The sequence below is a fragment of the Radiomyces spectabilis genome (assembly GCF_025331425.1).
Source record: "Radiomyces spectabilis strain NRRL 2753 chromosome Unknown BYT42scaffold_2, whole genome shotgun sequence".
Taxonomy (NCBI): Eukaryota; Fungi; Mucoromycota; class Mucoromycetes; order Mucorales; family Radiomycetaceae; genus Radiomyces; species Radiomyces spectabilis.
In genome coordinates, this window is record NW_026251927.1 from 809,047 (window position 1) to 830,500 (window position 21,454).

Genomic DNA, 21,454 nt, shown 5'->3' on the forward strand with positions numbered 1-21,454 from the left:
CAACACGTATGTTGAAAGCGTCCTTTTTTTGGGGGGAGGGGGGTGTTGATAGCCTTAACGTTAGTTAGGTTATGTAACATGGCGAGGCACTTATTCTTCTGCAAGCCACCAGTTGAGGGTGAATATCCGTTTGTGATGGACTGCTTAATTTTTTTTCCTTTTGAGAACAATTGTTAATTCCGCAAAGATTGATGCTGTCCAAAGCTTACAACAGTGTCCGAAAGTGGATTGTCGCTGAGACTTGTTCAGCACCCACTATTATGTCGGCTACTAAAGACACAGATCAAGCGATTGCCGAAACAAGTATGGAACCCCTCCAGTCCACCAATCAACAAACTGTTGAGAACGACAGCCCCCAATCACCGCCGGAAGTCTACGGAATCAGTCTGGGAGATCATACCACCCCGAAACATAATAGAGATCCAGTCAATATACCCGAGCAGCCAGACGAAAAAGAAGAAACGTCTGATGAAAATGTCGGTAGCCAAACTCATGAACCACGGCCTGCTGTTGCGAACAGTGATGCACGTGACAATACCACGATTCAAGACGATAAGAGTGCGCCATCTCCAGTTGTAGAGTCAGCAACAACAACCGAGGACACCAGCATGCCTGAAGTAGCTCAAAACAAGAACGACGTGAATGACGGGAATGATACAATCGCAGTAAAGCAGGGATCGGCAAAGAAACGGAAAGCTGCTGTGTCAAATGATCCTTATGCTGGATATGGTACTCCGAAACGTAAAAAAGGAAAACGAGCAAGGAAGCAGCAGCACAACAATGACGTCGAAGAACACGAAGAAATCAAGATCAATGGTGTCGTTGTGAACTATTCCGAACAATCCATGCCTTCTGATATGGCAAAGTAAGCAACTTGCAATTGTGATGCCCACGAATACGACTCGAGAATACTCATTGATTTTTTAGATATTGGTACCAGCGATACTCTTATTTTTCGAAATTTGATCAAGGCATATTAATGGATCGGGGTAAATAAATCTCATTAGATCCCATTGTGATGGTGTTTTTTCTTATCGTCAATGTTTTATAGAGGGCTGGTTTTCAGTTACGCCCGAACGGATAGCCGAACATATTGCGGAGCGATGTCGATCAGACATTATTATTGATGCATTTTGTGGATGTGGCGGCAACACGATTCAGTTTGCGCTGACTTGTGAACGAGGTAAACATTAAAATGGTTGATAACTCTGTGCATTTATTTTTACTGACGGGTAAATTACATTCAACAGTCATCGCAATTGATCTTGATCCCGTGAAATTGGAATGCGCCCGACATAATGCAAAGATATATGGAGTAGAAGACCGCATCGAGTTTATTCTTGGCAATTTTATTGAACTCGCACCCTTCCTCAAGGTAATTATAGACCAAACCTCTTCCCTCTTTATTACAAAGTTATTGATCGTACATTTCACAGGCGGATGCTGTGTTCTTATCACCGCCTTGGGGTGGCCCTTCTTATTTGGGCGCTGAAACATACAACTTATCCACCATGATACCAGGCAATGGGTTCGTACGCAAATTCATTCCATTACAGCTATTTTCCTTGACTAACATACCTCGTTAGACTACACATTCATCAGATAGCATCACAAATTACTCCCAACGTTGCATACTTTGTCCCTCGTAATACCGATCCACATCAGTTGTGCGCTCTGGCAGGTCCAGGTCAAACATGTGAAATTGAGCAAAACTATCTCCGGGGCAATCTAAAGGCGATCACTGCGTATTATGGAGATCTAGTCAATTGGGACGCTGTACAGTTTAATTAAATATCCAAAATCCAAAATTTTGAGTAAATAGGATACATGATAAAGTCAAGTTTAAAGGATACATTATTTACTAAATTAATGATAGCAATACGTTCGAGTCATTCAGGATAACATTCGAGCAATGGAGCCATGTAATATTTTCACAATAATCTTGCCGCCCTATACATTGATGCATATCGTAGATGTACTCTCGAAGCGATCCCGTGACACGGACGATAGTTTTCCCTTACATTCATCATGCATAACGGAGAAATAATGTTTAGCACGTAAAAAAAGTGTCAAGGTCAAGGCTTTCCCTTTTTTTTTGCCAAGCAAAAAAAATAATTCATTACAATAAATCTGTACAATCTTCAGAATGATATAAAAAAAACTTTACATAACTGAATTATATCAAAGATGATGAAGAAAAAATAGTTAAAGAGGATATATGATGTGAGAGCATGGTAATGCAATGCCTAAAAATTCATGAGTGGCGTGTGGGCGGTGCCTTTGGGATAAACGATTAAATTAGCCACGAAAAGACCGACAGTGATACCTAAACAAGCAAAGATTCAGTATGACAAAAATCAACATAATCGAGTGCGCGGTTTTTTTTTTTTTGTTTACCGATGGAAACTTCAATCATGCTCAGTGCAAAAGTACTGCCTTGATTGGCAAATTCGCCTCCGCCACCAGATCCAAACAGGCCTAAAGCAGCCTTGAGACCCAAACTTCCCGGCACCAAGTAGAATACCTGCAATGCATGGTTATCAGTATACAAATACGTTTTCATGGCGTCATGTATCAAGAAAAAAAAATGAACTTACAGCAAGTAAGACTGCATCAAATGACATTTTTCCCGTGAATTTCGTCAAGAGATTTCCGAGCATGCCAATAACAAATGCAGGCACCACTTGAAGTACTTGCGGGGGTGCTTTAGCATGGCACGAAAGCGCATAATTGGTGACATAGCCTGCAGCCGAGACGATAATCATGACAGGCCATCGAGGAGGACGAGCACGCAGATAAATACAGTAGGCCACAGCAAACAAAGGCACGGTCAAAAAGTAATACCACTGTGATACAGAGGCAAAGCAGGTCCCTGCGTTCAGTGCTTTTTTGCAAGCGGGCGCCAAAGCTTGTTCTGAAATAGACGCCGGATCGATGGTACCAAATAAGGCAGATCCCATCCCGACACCGTAACCCAGCAAAAACGAATAAAGAATAGCGTACACCATTCGAATCACGCCACTGACAAGCTGACGAGAGACCAGCTCAATGATAGCAATGGCCATGGAATAACCCGGCAGAATCACAATAAAGGCGGAAAACGCAATAGGAGTGAAACAAAAATCATAGCGCCAAATTGCTATGTCAACAGAATGAGTATCCTATGGATATCCCACAAAAGATTTCGAAGGAGAATGAACGTTTTATACATACCACGTGCAACGAAACCAATGAGGATGCATACAGTAATCTCCCAAATCGGTTGAAAACTGATGAAACGGCCAGAAAAAAGTTCGTAAACCGCAAAAAACACTAAAAATTTTTTAAGGGTCAGATTCCCCCCACAATGAAATCGTGATTGCTCAATGCTAACGAAAAATCCCCCACTTACTTGCTAAAATGGCCGACATGCCGCCTTCTTTCCAACGACCACCGAAAAACATGATACAACCACAAAAACTGGCAATCGCATAAATAATAGGATTCCACCATAGCGGATAGAAATCGTCTTCATTGGCAACGTTGTCTATAAATTCGAGCGCTTCATCCACGGATACTTCGCCATGGGAAATCAGTTTTTCCAATCGATAGATTTCGCCCAGTTTATGCATATCGAACAATTGAGCTTGACGAATAAAGTGCGTCTCGGTCGTGTGGGTCGATTGATCGAAAAAAGTGACAAACATGACATTGGGCATATACACGTATTCGGCATCCACCCCCAAGGTACGAGACACTTCACGCATGATGTATTCTAAACGATGCGCCGGGGTACCGTACAGCATCAATGATTTCGCTAGTTTGCGAAGAAATTCCTGTTTCTGCAAAATATTGGCGATCTCAAAGGTGATACGTATCCGATCTTCGAGTGTGATTGGCTCAAATTGGGAGGCGGTGGTCATCATGCTGTCGACCGACGATCGGCGGGAAGACGCTGCGACATCTTTTTTCCGTTTTTCGAGACTCGGTACCAGATGGTTGGTGGTTGTCATGGTCGACAACCAACTGGCTGGCCGATTGACCATCTTTGGCCGTTGCTGCCGTGGTATGACCGTCGTCTTTAAAGCATCGGCACTGCCCGTCAATGGAAAGTTGTACAAGGACGCGGGTTTTTCTTTGGGACGCTTTTTCTTTTTGGACTGTTATTTGTCAAACAAAAGAAAAAAAAGGAAGAAACCACAAATCAGTATGCAAATTTATCTCCTGGGTGTGACAAATGACTAAACCTTACCTTTTTTCGTTTGGAGCGATAACTTGAGGTTGATGGCTGTTGTCGCCGTTGCGCTTCTAACTTCATTAAGCTCGCCAAGACACTTCCGGAGTTTTCAGATTGCATGTCGATGGAAGAATCAGCACGACGATGACTGGACTTGGCCGACGATGTGCCATCGGAGTAACCCCGAGTACTTAACATGCGTTGCACTAGAGCAGCCGATTCAGCAACATGATCAGGAAAGCGTACATGTCGGTCCTTGGCTTCGTCTTGATCCAATGCTGCTTCCACCAAAGTGTCGGCTGAACCGCCGTCCACTTGTGAATCTGCTTTCTCGTGGGTGGATCCTGTCTTCTCATTCAAGTCGTTACGATCGGTCTTCTGTCGTGAAGCGGCATCGTCGTCACTGACATATTCTGATGAGGAATCGGTGTCGTTGTTCTTGGAAGCATTAGAGGAACGTCGATATACATTATTAGCGAGAGGGGAGGAATATAGGACAGGTTGTGTAGGGGTATCATGAGAGTTGGTCAGTAGTAGCTCGGGTAACCGTGGCCATGACAAAGACGTATGTAGCGAACTAGATTGGCCAGTGTGCGATGGGTTACTATCGTCGTCACCGTCTGTCGGCAGCATACAGATGTGATATGATTAAATTAACGAAAAAAAAAGAAGTACTTTTACAAATGAATAGTGAAATAACAATGAGAAAAAAAAAAAAAAAAAGCTCTTTAGAAGGCCGGAAAAATAAATAACTGAATCGAACAAAAAAACCCGTAGTAAAAAAAAAAAAAAAAAGATCTTTTGTGTGAGAATCTTTTTTATTTCAGAAAAAAAAGTTCTGGAAAAATGGATTTCCCAAAATGGAGATGACATGCCGATTAACTTTCACACAATTGCTAATCCTGTTATGGACATCCAAACACCAACATGACGTAGAATCACTAGCGTTGATTGTGAACTTTGCTATGTCGCTTTCCAGTTCTGATAGGTAAAATATATCTCGGTGCAGAAGATGAATACACTTCTTCTGTATCATTGGGGACTTTCTGTAATGTCAATAACCTGTTCTCGACACCGATCGTGTAACTCTCGAGAATTTTTCGGGACGTAAACATGGCCTGCACAGTGCATTTGTCGATTTCGATGGTTGCATTGATACCCACGCCTAACAAAAACAGTGTGTACATGCATAGGGGACCAATATCATCCATTGTAAATCTACCTTCCTAATATGTTGCATGCACCAATAGAGAACTTCCTATGTGCTATATTATGGAGTGTCGCAAATCGCCATCTCCGTTCATTACGAGACCAATGAGAAACCATTTCCCTGTTTTTCCTAATTCTACTTGGATGCTCTCACAGGATCATCATTCTTGCAAATCACAACTATTTACCATGTCGTTGTATACTTGTGATGGGATCCCGAGGATACCACTTCAATCCGGGTAATCAATGGACTACCCCTACAATGGGCTTCCGATTTAACAACGGTCATCATGAACATTTTAATAAGAACGCAGATTAGAAAAATTTTCTGATGCGGGGGGTGTTCCACTCGAAATGTTCAATATGTATCTAGAATCCCCAGAATCTTGTAAAAAAAAAAAATTGTATGTTTTGTGAACATGAACGTCTTATCTATTCGGATGAAAGAGCAGTAGATACAGATGAAAAAAAAAAAAAAATAAGGCTGTAGACAGGTCAAGTTAGTATCCCCAACCATGAACTGTATTTTCCTCGTGAAGATGGACGCTTCACAGGCTGACTGTAATCAAACTGACCGAATCAAGCAAGTGACTGCTTCATCATGTGAGAGCGATCCATTCCCTTTAATGCGGTTGCGTGGAGACACCTATTTCCTTCACTTTATCTTGCATCTTTTGGATTTTCTTTTTATACTTAGTGGGATTTGCCTCTTTTATTTGTGGCCAAGCAAATCATGTCAACAATCACTTCAAGAGACCATTTGGTTAAACGACTTCCAACCTCAGTGGTGAAAACTAGCCCTGAGTATAAAAATAATGTCGAGGAATGGCAAACATTAATTGCCGACTTGAGAGAACGGCTTCAGCAAGCAACAGGCGAAGGCAAAGAAAAGGCACTCGCCCTCCACAAAAAGCGCGGCCAATTGTCAGGTACGTCTTCTTGCCCATCATGACTCTTTTTTTGTTTGTTTTTCATCTTGTTTTCTTTTTGTCACACTTTCTACCCCAATCAAAATTCTCGCTTCCACCTCAAAATCGTCTTTCCTCCCACTCCCCCACCACCCACCCCATTCTCACGCATAATTTTTTTCACAAGCTCGTGAACGTCTGGAGCTGCTTCTAGACGAAGACTCTCCTTTCCTTGAATTATGTACGTTGGCAGGCTATGACCAGGAAGACATGACTCTCGGTAAGATGTTCAATCACACTCCTGTATAGTGGCTTTTTGGTTTTATACTAATAGAAAAAATAGGAGGTTCCCTTGTGGCGGGTATCGGTCTCGTAAGGTATCCGTATTTTCATTCGTCAAGTATACTGTTGAATAATTACTCAACCATCATTTAGCGGTGTTCTTTGTGTCGTCTCTGCCAACGTGCCAACTATGGCTGGTGGGGCCATGAACGGTAAGTGTATGTCATTTTTCTCCTTATTCTTATGACTGATGCACCCTTGCAACAGAAATTTCGGCCTTGAAAGGTGGTCGTATCCATCAGATCGTTCTTGCCAATCGCTTACCAACAGTGACACTCGTGCAATCGGTATGTAACTATTGTTGCTATGCGAACCATCCTACACCAAACAATAATCATTCTTTTGTATGTAGGCGGGCGCCAATCTTCAACAGCAATTCCGCGTGTTCCACAAAGGCGGAGCCGGATTCCGCAATCAAGCATTACAGTAAGTCAATCAGCCTACCATGCTTGCTTTTTTTGGGCCAACATATTGTTAGATCAAAGGCAAATATTCCCTCGTGCTGTGTCGTGTTTGGTTCGTCCACGGCGGGTGGTGCTTACACAGTAGGCATGAGCGACTACGTGATTATGGTCAAGGTACTGTTTCCATTTTTTTTGTGGCATTGGTACATCATCAAGCACTTAAACCCATAGATATGCATCGATAGAAACAAGCCCAAGTCTATCTTGGTGGTCCTCCCTTGGTGCAAATGGCCACCGGCGAAATCACCGATTCCGAAAGTCTGGGAGGCGCTGACATGCATTCACGTGTATCAGGGGTCAGTGATCAACTCGCCAATGATGAATATGATGGTATCCGCAAGGCACGTGAATGGGTGGCCAATCTCAACTGGGAACAAAAAGGCAAATTACCAGCCCGCCACCTACTACAACAGTATGAGGAGCCCTATTATGACGTTGGTAAATACCTGCATTGACAAAGGACAAATTTTGTTTATCGACGTTAAGCTGACGGTGAAAATCGTGCTTTTTGCTGACCAAAGAGGAACTTCTCGGTATCGTTTCGGCAAACATTCGTATCCCGTTCGACGCGACCGAAGTCATTCTCCGCATTGTGGATGGATCGCGTTTCACGCCTTTCAAACCAAACTATGGTGTCAATTTGATCACCGGCTGGGCCTTTATACAGGGAATTCCTGTGGGTATCTTGGCTAATAACAATGTCATTTTCACTCAAGAGGCCAACAAAGCCACTCAGTTTATCCAACTGTGCAATATGAAGTGAGTGCATGGGTCACAAATTTTTCGGTCATTAAACACAATGAAATATTAATAATATTTTGATTTAGGAATACACCTCTGATTTACCTGCAAAACATCACTGGATTCATGGTTGGCAAGCGCTACGAAGAAGAAGGCATCATTAAAGCAGGCTCTCGATTTATCAATGCTGTCAGCAACTCCAAAGTACCTGCCATTACAATTATGATTGGTGCCAGTTACGGTGCTGGTAACTATGCCATGTGTGGTCGAGCCTACGAACCCCGATTCCTCTTTTCTTGGCCAAATTCCAAGTGCTCTGTCATGGGGGCCGAACAATTGGCAGGCGTCCTTGATATCGTCATGCGTCAAGGCGCGGCTCGGTAAGTCTAATAATGACCTGATCAAATATCATATTAGCACCAAAAAGTCTCATCAAATTGACTTGTCATTGTAGATCGGGCAAGAAGATCAACGAAGAAATGGCAGCTCAAGGAAAAGCCATGTTCCAAGCATCCGTGGAAGCCGAATCGGACGTATATTACACATCCTCGCGATTGCTTGACGATGGAATCATCGATCCGAGAGATACACGCACTGTCATTGGCTTTTGCTTAGCTGCTATTTACAATACCAATGTGGAGGGAGGAAATTTGTATGGTGTCAGCCGCATGTAAAGAAAGAGTCCCTTCCATAATTGTAAAAGACACCAGTTGATATATAACATGGAAAACAATACAGACGTTTCATATATTTATTCAACCGTAAAATACAATGAATCACTCTGCAGATGTGGATGTGGATGTGGATGCCGATGTTTCAACCTTTTGCTGGTGTTGAGTCCATATGTCTTGTCGTGCAAAGCAACTCCGTAAATCGTCGTTGGACACAAATTCTCCTCCTCCAGCTGCGGCACTATCCAAAGTAATCACATCCGCGAGGTTCTCCGTTTCCATACCGTCAGGCACATTGTCGCGAAGCCGGCTTCGCCTTTTGGCGTTATGGATGATTTGGATCCGTTCTTCGATGGTGTTGCGAACTATGTACCAAAACACAGCCGTCTTTTTTTTTGGATTTGAGAAAAAACAACCCATGAGCATCATTGAAAAAGTCTTGGCTTGATTTGAGTCCAGACAAACCTCTTTAGTTTGTCCTATACGATGGACACGACTGATGGCTTGCTTTTCCAAAGCGTCATTGAGAACAGGTTCTACAATAAACACAGTATGTGCTTGTACCAGGGTCAGACCGCTATTGGGAGCATGAGGTTAAAGGTAAAAAGGAAAGCGAATTCTCCGTGTTTACCTAGCATGGCTGCGGGCATGCAAAAGAAGCACATTGACATTGGGGTCTTCACGGAATGCTTGCAAGCCTTCTTGTTGTCGAGTACTAGTGAAGTTAACGGCAGAAATATCGTTCGTTTCCAACCCGCTGGCCAACAGTCGAAGCACGGCACTCCACTGGGAGAAAACCACGCATTTTCCATTGGTGGTTTCTTTGATGTATTTTATGTGACGCACAATCGCATCCAGCTTGGCACCTGTCATACGGTATATCCATGTTAAACAACAAGCAAGCAATAGTATCTCGAAAAAAAAGCAGCGTACCCAATCCTTCTTTGATATTACAAGTTTCGATTTTTCGCATCACATCACTCGGTATACTGCTGCCAATGTCCTGCTGTTCAGTACTGGTATCTAGATCGTCTGTCTGCACTTCGGCTTGCGACCAGGCTAACAATGAACGTGTAATATTTTTACAAAATTGTAGATTAGTAATCATTACCACCCAACACGGGTATTGTTCGACTTACCAACAGTATACCATTCGTACGGATTAACAGTGGCATTACATTGAGGGCATTTGCGTCTCAATGAAAACCACGCTAAAGCGCAACTTTCGCAATACTATCGCTGCGAATTAACCAGCTAGTCAACGAGGCAACTGAGACTTTCAAGCAACTTACCACATGTCCGCTATAAGAGTACAATGCAAGTCCATAAAGCCCAACCGTAAATAAATACATTCTTGACAAACGCAATTTCAAATCACATACCAGAATGTCACAATGCCTTTGTCAAACCCTGTCTGACAGATAAGACAGATTCTTTGTTCAGACTGTTCCGATCCTTGGTCCTTTTCCTTGGCGAGATTCTGAAGATAACGATGTCTAGCGGACTGTTCTGACACGGTCTGTTTGAGCTTCTTCTCTTGTTCATGCAGTTTCTTTAGCTCTCCTGTTGGATTGGCATTTTCCCAAGCCTAAAAAATGTCGATATTTCACGAAACCAAAATGTCAACGTTTTGTTTTGATGTAATAACTCTTGCAACTTACCACAACATGATCGGAGATGGCTTGCAACGCTTTGTAGTATTCGATACGCGTATTAGACAGATGTGATAATTTTCGAAACTCACTGTGATGTGTTCAGATCAATTCAAAAGCGACCATTTAAAATAAAATAAAAATGACTTACCTGTCGAGCTTGTCTTGGAGCTCTCTTTGGGTGCTGGCTATTTTGGTGAGTCGAGCGATTTCGCTTCGAATGATGTTCTTTTCTAATTCGCTGATGAATGTCCGCGACATGGCCTCGCGAAGCTCCGTAGCGATAGAACGTAAGCTTGCTTCTGCTTCCGAGGAAGGCGCCATTGAACGGCGAGTTTCACGAAGATTGCGCTTCAATACCTTGATGGCCTATAAATAAAAAATGTGAGTTCTCACCCACAAGCGGTGAACTAATCCGACATGCAAATGCCATTCTCGGGTACATACCTCGTCTTCACTATTTTCATTTTTGGTTGCTTCCTCGACAACTGTCGTTTCGCTGTCTGCAGTGGTTGATTCTTTAACCGTAGACTCGAACCATGTCCCTTTAAAGCATCCAACTAATCAATATCGTTTCCATCGTGTATCACATGTCAGACCTTTACCGTTTACCCAGAAATTGCGATCTCGAAGGATGGCCTGATACGCATCTTGGTACAGATTGGCTTGCTAAAATATGCAACAAGATCATGAATACGGGGTCATAGATAACAGGTTGTGTTGCCATGGCTTACCTCTTGTAAAACGAGAGACTCTTCGTATTCATTGCCTGAAAATCTGTGGTAAATAAATCATCTCCAAATAGAGTCGATACTCTGCAGGCTACCTTTTGTTTCATCCTCTTCCGATCCGTGATCCACAAGGTTCACTGTCAATAAATTAAGGAGCGTCTGTCGCCAGTTGTTTATCACGTCGATCTGGTCATTCAACATCTTGGTCACACGTTGAATGCGCTCCAACATGCTGGCGGTGAGAAGGAAGGTTTCCTTTTGTTGGGTTGGAGCCACTGTCCAGCATGCATCCGTCAATGACGTGAGTTGCAGCTCTTTCACCTCTTGAAGCGTAGCTGTAAACTAGATAATTTAATGGTTTAGCAGAATGGAAGCTTAAGGAGTAGTAAAGCATACCTTGTCCTCCATACGAAGTAGCATTTGACGACGAACATCCGCCGCCTTTGCATAGAAATCGTTCTCTTCGGTCTCTTTCTCTAGTTCGTGATAAATTCCCGCCGTGAAAAAGTAAAAACGATGCAAAAGCCCTAGCCAGCTGCCGTGCCGCTGCGTCATTAAGAGCAATTTTTCTCGTAGATGTTCTTTTTGGAGTTCGTGCGCTTTCTTTGGTCCGCGCGATATCTTCTTTACAGTGTCTGTCGATTCGTCTTTCTCTGCTTCTTGTTGCCGCTCCAGCTGTCGGTAATCCAACTTTAACTGGTCGCATCTTGCTCCCATCGCTTTAGCCCACGCCGCAACATGCGGGATACATTGGAGATAGATCTCCAGTGCCTTGCCCCAATCTTTTAGCACTTCAAACATGCCCGCTTGTTTCAACTTTGCGGTAGTCAACGCGGTCTCTGCTTCATTAATTTTATCACTTGTCTGCTCGATCATCGAATGCAGAACTTTTTTTTTAGAAAACAGAAACGAACAGCATATCGTTAGATTCATCATGTCATAATAATGCCTTAATGATTTTTTACAGAATCATAAGCGGATTGATAGTTACCTTCTTCCAATGTGTGAATCGTCTCACTGGTTTGTCTTCTTGAAGTTGTGTTTCCAACGGCTGGATGCACACATGTTTGACGGAGCATCAGAAGCTTCGCTTGTCTGTGAGTTCCCGTGCGACTTTGTTTTCTTTTCCTTGAACAAAATACGTACCCAGGAACGCAATTTTGCAAAAAGACTTGTATACCGTTGCTCGTTTTCTCGAGTAGACTGCCACCCTTCGGCATCCCAATAAGGAAGATCGACGTCTCCTCGGCAACGTGCCCACATATCGTCATAATAATGCTGTTCGATGGTCGAAAAGGAGACATTGACAATAAATCGTCTTTGTGGAGGAATATTGATCTGATGCACAAGCATGGCTTTTGTATTACGTCGGATGGTGGCCTTTGTCAACTCCCAGTAAAGACCTCTGAGTTCATCGTTTTTTGATAGACGAAGGAAAGTTGGTTGTTTCTGGCATGATGGAATACATTCCAAATATAGATACAGCCAATACAGATCGTCATGATTGCTTTTGCGCATCGGTGTTCCACTAACGCACCATGAATACCATCGCGGGATCAATCGTGCCATGCTAGCAGCACCCGCAGCTGTTTCCACCATTTGTGCCTTTAAAAGATAATGATTAGGGGGAATCACTGCCTTCAATTTTCCCATTGCATGTCATACTTCATCCAGGACACAGCGCCACCACAGCAACTTCATCAAAGGAGTCTGTCGCACAGGATATTTTGCAGCTAAGGAACCGTGAGGCGGATATAATTTCATCTTTTCTTACAATCAATATACCTTTTCTGCGCGATCGTTCCCTTATTTCGGTATAGTGCACTTCAACGCGCAATGTCTATCCAGATCGATACCGATTTTTAGCTTTTTCTATACAATCATGTTGGATTAAAGTATCACCGTACCTCATATGATACCAATACAATGTCCTGCTCGGCTAAAATATGCTCCATATCGTCATTAGAAGAAAGGCTCCGCACACCTTCATAGACAAAGTAGCGAAGCATGGGCGCATGGCGCTCGATCTCTGCTCTCCATTGTTGCAAGATAGCGGCTGGAGCGACGACAAGTGTAGCATGAGCCACGATCAGCCCATCTTCTCGAGGTGTTGCAGGATCTGGAACGCAGGGATCGGTAGAATTGAGTTTATGCAAAAGAATAAGTGCGATGGTGCTGAAACAGTGTGAGTAAAGGAGATCAGAGAAAAAAAAAAAGCCGAAAAGTCAAGATAGCACCAATTTTGCCGTGCTTACCTAAGTGTTTTGCCTAGACCCATTTCATCGGCCAATATACCACCTCTTCTCATATGATACGAGGCTCTCTGCAGTTCGTCGGTCCACTCGACGGCAATCTTCTGCGCGACCCGATTGATGTAAATCAGTTGCCCTGAATCGGAATGGATCGTTTCCCACAAGAAAGGCACCTCTTGATGATTCCCCAGACATTCTATACGATTGGGATCTTTCGCCGTATGCCCTTCTCGCGCCAACTTGATAGTCAAAATGATGTTAATATACGATGTTCCTTTACCGTATGCCCAATTTTCTGTGTTACCATCCATTGAACGTTTTGAGTTTGAAATGGCGTGAGCATGGTAGTTAAACCATTGGGCGTGCATGCTGTGACCCGCGTGTCTGATACAGGTGGCTGCAAGTGTTCATTGAACTCTTCCAGTGAGGTTGACTTTGGCGGTGCGGGAGGCGGGTATACTTGATTTATCAACTGCATTACTGATCTCTGGGACAATTGAGTGCTCTCGATCAGAACGCGAATGGAGAGTTCGCAGATCAGGTTTCCGTTATCGTCGGAATACAATTGAATATAAACGGTATCTGCAAGGTCGTCGTCGACCAAGCGCGCAATGGTAGCAATGATATTGGTAGCGTCGTCAATTTTCTGCTCTGCTGAATACATGATTTCGTTGGTGATAAGGGTGACCCCGTCGGCTGATTTGATTTTCATAGTGGCTGTTTCAAGATCGCACACGATGCCCGTACTCCACACAGCTCTCAGTGCTTGTTCCATGTCCTCAAACACTGTCTGAAACTCCCGCAACTCATCAAGGTCAAGATTAGCCACGTGCACGGGAAGTTGGAGGCGAACAAGATCGATCGTGCCTTGAAATCGTTTTTTCTGACGCCAACTTGGCTTCAACTCAGTCTCCGGAAAAGAAGCCGGACGTTTACGACCTTTTGACAGTTTGCGATTGGAAAGCTGTCTCTGTTGTGATAATAACCATTTTGCAATGGCTTGCGAATGGCCAATCGAACCGTCAATCGTGATCATGAGAACTCACGGCGGAGAATTGCTGCGGAAGAAGCTGCCTCGAGAAATTGGCTTGATTCGTCATTTTGAAATCGCGCCATGTCGCAATGCGACACGACTGTCCCTTGGATCGGCGATCTTTTGTCCGCAATTCAGTTTTATCGCATCAGTGGTATTTTTCGCTACATGCTGGTCTTTGTAGATATAAGCGCGCGCTCTCTTCGAACAACCAAGGACGATAAAATAAAAAGGATACAAATTAAAAAAGCAACATGTCGATGACTATGTTTGATACGATAGTTGCTAATGATCCGCGTGAAAGGTACACCAAGAGAATTCATGGATGGCATCAAGGTAGAGTTGCGTGGTTGGCGCCGTTTTACTGTAGGTATGTTGGTTCGCGTGGTCAGGAACCAGTAGTCATGCAGCTTGGTATTGATTGATGAATTTGTTGTTTGAATGGGAAATAATAACAACCAGACGTCCGTTGCTCGGCATATAACCGTGGGAATTCTTTACTGAATGGGATCTAGAAGGAATTTTCAGTTACGGCTGTGGTGTCGACTGAACATGATGCGGGGTAAATAGAATGTCTCGTGCATGGTGGGCAATCGCAAGGTACAAACAAAGCAGGCCATTCTGCTCAATTCTCCAGGTGAATGGAGAAAAAAACAACCGTGAGAAATCCCGACAGTTACCCATACAAAGGAACCAACACTTAAGCTCATTGTCAAAAAAATGTGTAGTCGGCATCGTGGGAAAATTCGTCCTTTTTTTCCGTGTATAGACTTTGAAGTCCTTTTGGGGTCCCGTTCAAAGGTAAAAAATCGAATCCAGCTTAATTGCGCCGAACCGCTTGGCTTTGAGCGTTGCTACTGTCATGGAAATGGGTGCCAAGCTATGACACACCATGACCTTGCACCATAGACGCGATGAAAGCGCTTATCATTGCATGCTGGCGTTCTGCAAAAAATTCGACCAATCCTAGATTAGAATCAAGGTGACTCGAACCAGTTCATGATGATAAAGAAAACAAACCCAGCTCATTCTGATCCCCGACGTTCCGATCCTCCACCTATAATTTATGTCTTTCACCGATTATACTTTTACTTTCTTGTTCTTTTTCTCCACATCATCATGCTCCGAACTTCCCTGACTACGGCTTTCCGCCGATCCTTTGCCCAAGCATCACAACGCTTCAATTCCACTGCGGCCGCACACGCTGGTCTGGATGTAAGTAGTTCACTTTTTCTGGCTGACTTTGATGATTCTGTTGCTCACCAAGCCATGGATCGTTTTTATTTAGGCCAGCAAATTGCGTCTCACCAAAAGTGAGATCCTCAAGCCTCTCGTCGCTAACAAGGACCTCGTTTTTGGTAAAACATTTACGGATCACATGTAAGTATTTGTTGGTTGATTCGGACAACCAGGGACTGCGTCCGCCAAAGAGACGGCTTTGTTCAGGAACAGGAATGGCTAATGGAGCGAAAATGTCAAAAAGGATTCTTGCCAACTGGAATGAGAATGACGGTTGGGCTTCACCTGAAATCAAGCCTTATGAGAGACTGGAGTTATATCCCAGTGCTGTTGTCTTCCATTATGCGTCCGAGGTAAATTTTTGAACAATGAGTGACGCGTGGTTTTTTTTTTTTTTTTTTTTTTTTTTTTTTTGGTGGGGAAGGCTCTTTATTTTTTTCTTACTCTTTTTGTCTTGAAATATGTAGTGCTTTGAAGGTATGAAGGCTTACAAGGATAAGAACGGAAAGATTCGCCTGTTCCGTCCCGATATGAACATGGCTCGTATGAACCGTTCGACGGCTCGTATCGCTTTGCCTGTAGGAATGAATGATTGAAAAGAGTGAAATGTACCAAACGACTGACGCCATCATTTTCCTGTAGCAATTTGATGGTGATGAGTTGCTCAAATGTATTGGAGAATACCTCAAGTTGGATGAACGATGGATCCCTAACGAACGCGGTTATTCCCTGTACTTGCGTCCCACCATGATCGGCACCCAGGAAATGCTCGGTGTCAATCCTCCCACCGATGCTATGCTCTTTGTGATTGGTTGCCCTGTCGGTCCTTACTACAAGACCGGTTTCGCGGCTGTCAAGTTGAAGGCCACCACCGAATACGTCCGCGCATGGCCCCGTGGAACTGGCGATGCCAAGATTGGTGGCAACTACGCCCCTGGTAAGCATCTGTCTCGGTCATGGAAATCGCACATTGGTATTAACATTATAAAAAAAACAAGGTCTTTTGCCTCAACGTTTGGCTGCCAAGCAGGGTTATCAACAGAACTTGTGGTTGTTCGGTGAACAGCACGAACTCACTGAAGTCGGTACCATGAACTTGTTTGTGCTCTGGAAGAATGAGCAAGGTGAGACTGAACTTGTCACTCCTCCCTTGGACGGTTCGATTTTGCCCGGTGTGACCCGAGACTCCATCTTGTCGCTTGCAAAAGACTGGAACGAATTCAAGGTCACCGAACGTAAGATGAACATGCCCGAACTGAGAGAAGCCATCAAACAAGGCAAGGTTTTGGAAATGTTCGGTGCTGGTACGGCCTGCATTGTGAGCCCTATCAAGGCGATTGAGTATCTTGGTGAAGAGCTGCAGATTCCTTTGGATCCCAATGACAAGTCAGCTCAGGCCGGTCCTTATACTAAGCGATTCAATGATGCCATCATGGATATCCAATACGGTGACGTCGAATCTCCCTGGTCCGTTGTCATTAACTAGAGAGTGTGTGTATCTTGAGATGGATAATAAGGAGTCATGACGCCTTTTGTCACAGTCATCGACCCAACTTTTTGTGCCTTTTTTTATGCTGATACCTAACCTCCTTTATTTCTCAATAAATTTTGATCCAGCTTTCTATAACGGCCTTTTTTTATATTTGTAACGCTTTTGCATATTGATCGAATTTTTTTTCCTCTTTATTTTTGCAATGTTCAAGCAATGGTGGAAGAAAACCTTGTCAGCAAGGTCACCCTCCGTGTCACAACACGATCCTACCGCATTATTACTGGGGGTGATCTTTGTTGAAGCCGCGGCGGTTATTGTTCTGGAAGCATTGATCGTGCAGTATCATGTTTCGTATATTTCTTCCTGCATTCTTTCGACGATAGAACTCGGCGCCAGTGAAGCGGATCTCATTCTTCACGGATTAATGATGGCCACTCAGATATATCAGGTGCTAATATGTATTGATGCCGTGAAACACCGTATTACTGCTCAGCTCTATGCATTGATTCTTTTTGGTAAATAATGTGGCCACAATTTTGCCAGGTGTATGCCTTGTTAAACATTAATGTGAATGGTTAGGGCTGCTGACGGTCATCTCGGTGTGCTTGCAGACGCAACAACATATCAACCGCGAAGATGGTCTGCAGGAATGCCCCAGAGGTTCGAGTACGACATTGCCTACAGAATCTATTTCCGATCATGTACAAAAAATACGTCCCTTTGAGTATGCTGTGATTGGAGTCACACCACTATGCTTCCTCGTCTTTGTCGTTTGCGCTATCCGACTCCGAAAATCGTTTGCTTGGGAAAATTATAACCGCACTGCCTCCGATTTTCGGGCGCGCCATGCATTGCTCGCCTTGTCCACTTGCACAAGCTTGTTGAAGCTAGCCTTTTTCTATGTTTTCGCCTATGCGATTCAGCTGGTGCCTTCCGGACTGTTGCACTACAGTATTACGCCTTTGGAAATCATGCTTGTATTGGGATTGCCAGCTTTGGGGTTTCTATTTGCTTGGCATGCCGTTGGTCAAGAACGCGTGTTTCCATTTTGTCTCGTCGCCGTTTTTTGCTTTGTTTGCATCGGCTACTATGTATTTCGACTCGTCACCTTTGCTATGCCGCCGCAGCCGACTTTTTCGACACAAGACCCATACAAAGTAAGCCATGTCGGTGGGCACTATTGGATCTTTGTTACTTACTCATATGCTTGCTTTTTTTTTACCCAACAGTTTGTTCGCTATTATTTGGTCTTTACAAATTTGGTCATCATCCTGTTGATGTCTCTTATTCTGTGTGTCGTCCTTGTATGTATTCGCAATATCATGCGAGGAATCACCGTTCTGTCAGCTCAACATGGTCACCAATCCATTCTTCCACAACCCAACCAAAATCCGTCAGAAAACCATAAAAATATCCACGACGCCGATACGGAACAGCAAGACCAGGTTTCTTTATACCATGAAGCAAAAGAGAACAAATCGTTGGTTGATTATACCGATTCCTTGTTACAACTTCCCAAAGACGATAATACGGTTGTCCATGTTTAACAAATCGGGACCAAAATACGTTACTGGCCGGGGTCCGGAATACGAGTTTCGTTGTATTGTACTTTTCAAGAAATACGATCACATCAACAGCATGACGCTCTAGAACATGCCCGCTTTTGAACTGTATCATTTGATTGCAAAAATGTATTGGTTTTTCGCTGCTCCATCACGTGCTTATTTGTGGACAGCTACCACAAGGAAGAACATTCATGCCCCTTCCTCTGACGGCGAAATAAAATAAAACCCCAGAATCCAACCCGACAAAATCATGATGTATAGTAGCTGTATAACGAAATGAAAAAAAAAGTACATCTCTTTCTGCCTTGTGCATAACCATCATATAATGAGGACTTTTTTTATTGGCCAGTCGATGTAGTCAATGACGATGAGGCTTCACCGAAACAAAGTATACGCATACGCTTCAGGTATCGAGGGAAAAAAAAAAGAAGATATTGAAAGCTTATGCTGTTCCTTCTCCGGCAGCTGAAGACCGTGCAATGATTTTGGAAATGATCAAGTAGATAAACACCAATAAAATGACCATCCATCGTCTCCATCGAGTCACGGTTCGAGTTAAAGCATTTGGTGAATTATTGCTGTTGCCGCTGTCTTCGGTGGAGGTAGGATGTTTCGCTGCGGCTTGCTTCGCTAGTCGTTTTCGTAGGATGGAATCGGTGATGGCTGGGTTGCTGGTGGGAGGGTTACGGATACATAATTCGGGGAATGCCTCTACGCAAAGTGAGTGATAAAACAGTAAGTGACCCCGCAGCGTTGCCCATTCATCGTCCATATCCCCAAACTTACCTCTAAATTTGGGGTTTCTGAGATTGGCATTGTGCGATCGGGATGCATAAAGCCGTTTCTCCAAGTCGGTTGATTTGATGCTGCCAGTTGTACTTTCATCTGTTGTCTAATCGAAAGTGAACAGATTTAGCTTCGTGGAAGGAAGGACGGGTTGATTGCAAATGCAAGGGAACTGGACCACTAACCATGAAACTTAGCAGTCCATTGAGAATCGTGACAACCGACCAACTGGGATTCCATAAGCTAGGATGGAAGTCGCTCATTGTTAGGCATAATCGAGTATCCGGCTGAAATCGCCCAGAGGGTGTGCTCATTCGAATAGCGGGTGGTTTATAAGGGTAATCTGAAGGAAACGTGAGACGGCCGTAATACTCTCCACCGTCATAAGGAGTGTCGGGAGGTCCTTGAATGACATAATGCCTAGCAGCAAGGTTTTAAGTCACAAAAGCAAGGCTATGAACAAGCAGGTTTCCAAGTTACCATTCGAGGATGTTGCTTTCGTTTGGCTTGGCTGTGATGAAAGGAGGAGGACTGTAGAATCAAAAAATAAAAACCGCTGAATTAGCTTTTTTTGCTGACGCATGCAAAATCTGTACCAAGAAGCTTTACTTTTTCTGAATTTCTAGGTATTCTTTGGTCAAGCGTTTATAAGCGGCTTTGGTTGCCATTGTAGGAGAGTAAAGGGTAAAAAATAAAATAAAATAAGTCTCTAGCGGACCAACGAAAGGAAAAATTGCTGTGGGCAGACGAACAATGACTGACCCCAATCATCGTGGTCACGACTGAGTTTGAACTATTCCTGGAAAATCGACCTTTTTCTCGGCAATGCATGTGCACTTGCGAACATCTTTTTTAAAACCTTTCACAAAAAGTGTATCATTTTCTTAGCCACTTTACACTTTCAGCGGCTATGAACATTGGGATTATGGCATACCCATCAAAACGAAAAATGCAATAATAGGTCTATAGCTCTTATTCGGCCAGGTATGACAGTGACCTAAACGGTGGTCGTACTTGCAAAAGAAGCATAGTGCGATGAGCTGCTGGGAACAAGATTCGATAATTAAATGGCTGTTCTGCCGGAAAGGAAACCAAGACTGTTATTGCTTTCCTGTGGGGCTAGCTCACCAGGAGACGATTTTACATCGTATCTAAAATAGTACCCTCGACGCACCTTTTTGGCCAATGGCAGTTGCTCATTACATAGTCAATGCCATTAATGATATAAGCTCTATTTGACGTACCGACATACAAAGAAAGCGGATTATCCAGTGCTGTTTTAGTATATCAATGACTTGGCTATTGAAAGCTATGAGAACTTGTCTCTCCGTTTCGGTCCGACGTGCAGCGTTAATGAAGCTCATGCGTTTTTTCCCTCTCATTGTGTGTGGGTTTTTGATGATAAGCACAATAATCAATGTAGAATGTGAAGGATAGACTGCAGGAACAAATGTATTGTATTACCGTATATCACACTTTCCTGGCATCAAATGAGATTATTTAATCCAACCACGGCAGCTCGGTGGTTTAGGCATTCTGGATCCCAGTACACATCAAGCGGCCGTACAGGTGCGCTGGCTTTGCCCATTATTAACACGTCGCCAACCCACTCACCCAGCAACAGCATGTCTTGCCACATTCCTGCAGGCTCATAGCCAGGCAGCCGACCATCGACTTCTTCTTCTGTTTCCTTCGTTACGCCCAGCGGCCCTACGGGATGTCTCCCACATCACGCGCCTATTATCCCAAGCCGTAGATCGTTTACCTCGAGATTTTGTGCGGTGTGCACCGTCTCCTGCCACCTGCCTCATTCTTCCACTTCTGAGCGTGTGCTTGCAACCAGAGACCCAATTCTACTTGCACCCGGTCTTCGCAAACTGACAGCTGCCGATGCGTTTATATATGACCCTCAATTGGGGCTATCTCCGGCGGCGACATCCTTCAGAGATCACTACCTCTCCGCGCATTGTTAAACATTTCCTCCGGGCACTAAGTGCATCCTCTCTTTTCCTGTGGCCTTTCTTCGCGCAGGCTTGTCTCCCATTTCCGCGAATTACTGTTGTTGCCGGAGACTATGCAGGGACGGTCGATGCTCAAACCTGTCTACCCAGTCTCTGTCTTGAAGGACCGCCTTTATCCGAACTGACTGGGAG

At 43.9% G+C, this 21,454-nt stretch overlaps 8 protein-coding genes across 8 annotated transcripts; 4 read left to right on the top strand and 4 right to left on the bottom strand.

Moving 5' to 3' along the window:
- Nucleotides 1–72: 72 nt before the first annotated feature.
- Nucleotides 73–2,120, top strand: BYT42DRAFT_181336 (RNA cap guanine-N2 methyltransferase-domain-containing protein). Its single transcript, XM_051562417.1, has 6 exons — nucleotides 73–865; nucleotides 928–989; nucleotides 1,052–1,183; nucleotides 1,251–1,375; nucleotides 1,437–1,528; nucleotides 1,587–2,120. The coding sequence occupies exons 1-6, from the start codon at nucleotides 192–194 to the stop codon at nucleotides 1,789–1,791; spliced, it is 1,290 nt and encodes a 429-aa protein (XP_051427026.1). The 5' UTR covers nucleotides 73–191; the 3' UTR covers nucleotides 1,792–2,120.
- A 126-nt stretch (nucleotides 2,121–2,246) lies between these two features.
- On the bottom strand, nucleotides 2,247–3,905 carry BYT42DRAFT_591782 (uncharacterized protein; the record flags this gene model as incomplete). The annotated part of the gene is made up of 5 exons (XM_051570570.1): nucleotides 2,247–2,326; nucleotides 2,398–2,524; nucleotides 2,598–3,139; nucleotides 3,214–3,312; nucleotides 3,392–3,905. 5 exons carry the CDS (start codon nucleotides 3,903–3,905, stop codon nucleotides 2,247–2,249), a joined length of 1,362 nt encoding a protein of 453 aa, XP_051427027.1.
- Nucleotides 3,906–4,104: 199 nt separating this feature from the next.
- BYT42DRAFT_181359 (uncharacterized protein) lies at nucleotides 4,105–4,930 on the bottom strand. Its single transcript, XM_051562418.1, has one exon. It carries the CDS (start codon nucleotides 4,847–4,849, stop codon nucleotides 4,184–4,186), a length of 666 nt encoding a protein of 221 aa, XP_051427028.1. The 5' UTR covers nucleotides 4,850–4,930; the 3' UTR covers nucleotides 4,105–4,183.
- A 1,401-nt stretch (nucleotides 4,931–6,331) lies between these two features.
- Nucleotides 6,332–8,641, top strand: BYT42DRAFT_555530 (carboxyl transferase). The gene is made up of 10 exons (XM_051566682.1): nucleotides 6,332–6,613; nucleotides 6,677–6,710; nucleotides 6,769–6,827; nucleotides 6,883–6,962; nucleotides 7,028–7,101; nucleotides 7,154–7,253; nucleotides 7,325–7,577; nucleotides 7,661–7,898; nucleotides 7,967–8,260; nucleotides 8,335–8,641. Exons 1-10 carry the CDS (start codon nucleotides 6,604–6,606, stop codon nucleotides 8,552–8,554), a joined length of 1,362 nt encoding a protein of 453 aa, XP_051427029.1. The 5' UTR covers nucleotides 6,332–6,603; the 3' UTR covers nucleotides 8,555–8,641.
- BYT42DRAFT_181579 (SNF2 family N-terminal domain-containing protein) lies at nucleotides 8,629–14,347 on the bottom strand. Its single transcript, XM_051562420.1, has 21 exons — nucleotides 13,491–14,347; nucleotides 13,190–13,425; nucleotides 12,842–13,109; nucleotides 12,720–12,774; nucleotides 12,600–12,667; nucleotides 12,081–12,539; nucleotides 11,926–12,019; nucleotides 11,331–11,821; nucleotides 11,030–11,276; nucleotides 10,938–10,972; nucleotides 10,809–10,872; nucleotides 10,651–10,748; nucleotides 10,355–10,572; nucleotides 10,213–10,294; nucleotides 9,934–10,139; nucleotides 9,844–9,853; nucleotides 9,691–9,784; nucleotides 9,485–9,610; nucleotides 9,183–9,417; nucleotides 9,017–9,087; nucleotides 8,629–8,938 (listed from the first exon to the last, which is right to left on the bottom strand). Exons 1-20 carry the CDS (start codon nucleotides 14,220–14,222, stop codon nucleotides 9,072–9,074), a joined length of 3,834 nt encoding a protein of 1,277 aa, XP_051427030.1. The 5' UTR covers nucleotides 14,223–14,347; the 3' UTR covers nucleotides 8,629–8,938; nucleotides 9,017–9,071.
- A 908-nt stretch (nucleotides 14,348–15,255) lies between these two features.
- On the top strand, nucleotides 15,256–17,091 carry BYT42DRAFT_555551 (aminotransferase). Its single transcript, XM_051566683.1, has 6 exons — nucleotides 15,256–15,434; nucleotides 15,508–15,599; nucleotides 15,703–15,811; nucleotides 15,926–16,036; nucleotides 16,101–16,395; nucleotides 16,457–17,091. The coding sequence occupies exons 1-6, from the start codon at nucleotides 15,339–15,341 to the stop codon at nucleotides 16,942–16,944; spliced, it is 1,191 nt and encodes a 396-aa protein (XP_051427031.1). The 5' UTR covers nucleotides 15,256–15,338; the 3' UTR covers nucleotides 16,945–17,091.
- Nucleotides 17,092–17,124: 33 nt separating this feature from the next.
- Nucleotides 17,125–18,528, top strand: BYT42DRAFT_181445 (uncharacterized protein). Its single transcript, XM_051562419.1, has 3 exons — nucleotides 17,125–17,465; nucleotides 17,530–18,107; nucleotides 18,180–18,528. Exons 1-3 carry the CDS (start codon nucleotides 17,153–17,155, stop codon nucleotides 18,495–18,497), a joined length of 1,209 nt encoding a protein of 402 aa, XP_051427032.1. The 5' UTR covers nucleotides 17,125–17,152; the 3' UTR covers nucleotides 18,498–18,528.
- Nucleotides 18,529–18,563: 35 nt separating this feature from the next.
- BYT42DRAFT_555555 (ubiquitin-conjugating enzyme/RWD-like protein) lies at nucleotides 18,564–20,024 on the bottom strand. Its single transcript, XM_051566684.1, has 5 exons — nucleotides 19,911–20,024; nucleotides 19,782–19,832; nucleotides 19,487–19,721; nucleotides 19,302–19,407; nucleotides 18,564–19,226 (listed from the first exon to the last, which is right to left on the bottom strand). The coding sequence occupies exons 1-5, from the start codon at nucleotides 19,967–19,969 to the stop codon at nucleotides 18,958–18,960; spliced, it is 720 nt and encodes a 239-aa protein (XP_051427033.1). The 5' UTR covers nucleotides 19,970–20,024; the 3' UTR covers nucleotides 18,564–18,957.
- Nucleotides 20,025–21,454: the final 1,430 nt, after the last annotated feature.

What these genes read in the sequence shown, in the direction of transcription:
- BYT42DRAFT_181336 (XM_051562417.1), top strand. Translation starts at nt 192, where the DNA reads ATGCTGTCCAAAGCTTACAACAGTGTCCGAAAGTGGATTGTCGCTGAG. An exon ending in TGCGCTGACTTGTGAACGAG is followed by an intron (nt 1,184 to 1,250) that starts GTAAACATTAAA and finishes TACATTCAACAG; the next exon opens with TCATCGCAATTGATCTTGAT. An exon ending in ACCATGATACCAGGCAATGG is followed by an intron (nt 1,529 to 1,586) that starts GTTCGTACGCAA and finishes ATACCTCGTTAG; the next exon opens with ACTACACATTCATCAGATAG.
- BYT42DRAFT_181359 (XM_051562418.1), bottom strand. Translation starts at nt 4,849, where the DNA reads ATGCTGCCGACAGACGGTGACGACGATAGTAACCCATCGCACACTGGC.
- BYT42DRAFT_555530 (XM_051566682.1), top strand. An exon ending in CAGTGACACTCGTGCAATCG is followed by an intron (nt 6,963 to 7,027) that starts GTATGTAACTAT and finishes TTTTGTATGTAG; the next exon opens with GCGGGCGCCAATCTTCAACA. An exon ending in ATCCAACTGTGCAATATGAA is followed by an intron (nt 7,899 to 7,966) that starts GTGAGTGCATGG and finishes ATTTTGATTTAG; the next exon opens with GAATACACCTCTGATTTACC.
- BYT42DRAFT_181579 (XM_051562420.1), bottom strand. Translation starts at nt 14,222, where the DNA reads ATGATCACGATTGACGGTTCGATTGGCCATTCGCAAGCCATTGCAAAA. An exon ending in GGAACGATCGCGCAGAAAAG is followed by an intron (nt 12,668 to 12,719) that starts GTATATTGATTG and finishes ACGGTTCCTTAG; the next exon opens with CTGCAAAATATCCTGTGCGA. An exon ending in GGCGCTGTGTCCTGGATGAA is followed by an intron (nt 12,540 to 12,599) that starts GTATGACATGCA and finishes TATCTTTTAAAG; the next exon opens with GCACAAATGGTGGAAACAGC.
- BYT42DRAFT_555551 (XM_051566683.1), top strand. Translation starts at nt 15,339, where the DNA reads ATGCTCCGAACTTCCCTGACTACGGCTTTCCGCCGATCCTTTGCCCAA. An exon ending in TCTTCCATTATGCGTCCGAG is followed by an intron (nt 15,812 to 15,925) that starts GTAAATTTTTGA and finishes TGAAATATGTAG; the next exon opens with TGCTTTGAAGGTATGAAGGC. An exon ending in CGGCTCGTATCGCTTTGCCT is followed by an intron (nt 16,037 to 16,100) that starts GTAGGAATGAAT and finishes ATTTTCCTGTAG; the next exon opens with CAATTTGATGGTGATGAGTT.
- BYT42DRAFT_181445 (XM_051562419.1), top strand. Translation starts at nt 17,153, where the DNA reads ATGTTCAAGCAATGGTGGAAGAAAACCTTGTCAGCAAGGTCACCCTCC. An exon ending in CTATGCATTGATTCTTTTTG is followed by an intron (nt 17,466 to 17,529) that starts GTAAATAATGTG and finishes GTGAATGGTTAG; the next exon opens with GGCTGCTGACGGTCATCTCG. An exon ending in CGACACAAGACCCATACAAA is followed by an intron (nt 18,108 to 18,179) that starts GTAAGCCATGTC and finishes TTTACCCAACAG; the next exon opens with TTTGTTCGCTATTATTTGGT.
- BYT42DRAFT_555555 (XM_051566684.1), bottom strand. Translation starts at nt 19,969, where the DNA reads ATGGCAACCAAAGCCGCTTATAAACGCTTGACCAAAGAATACCTAGAA. An exon ending in ATGGACTGCTAAGTTTCATG is followed by an intron (nt 19,408 to 19,486) that starts GTTAGTGGTCCA and finishes ACTTTCGATTAG; the next exon opens with ACAACAGATGAAAGTACAAC. An exon ending in CAGAAACCCCAAATTTAGAG is followed by an intron (nt 19,227 to 19,301) that starts GTAAGTTTGGGG and finishes CACTTTGCGTAG; the next exon opens with AGGCATTCCCCGAATTATGT.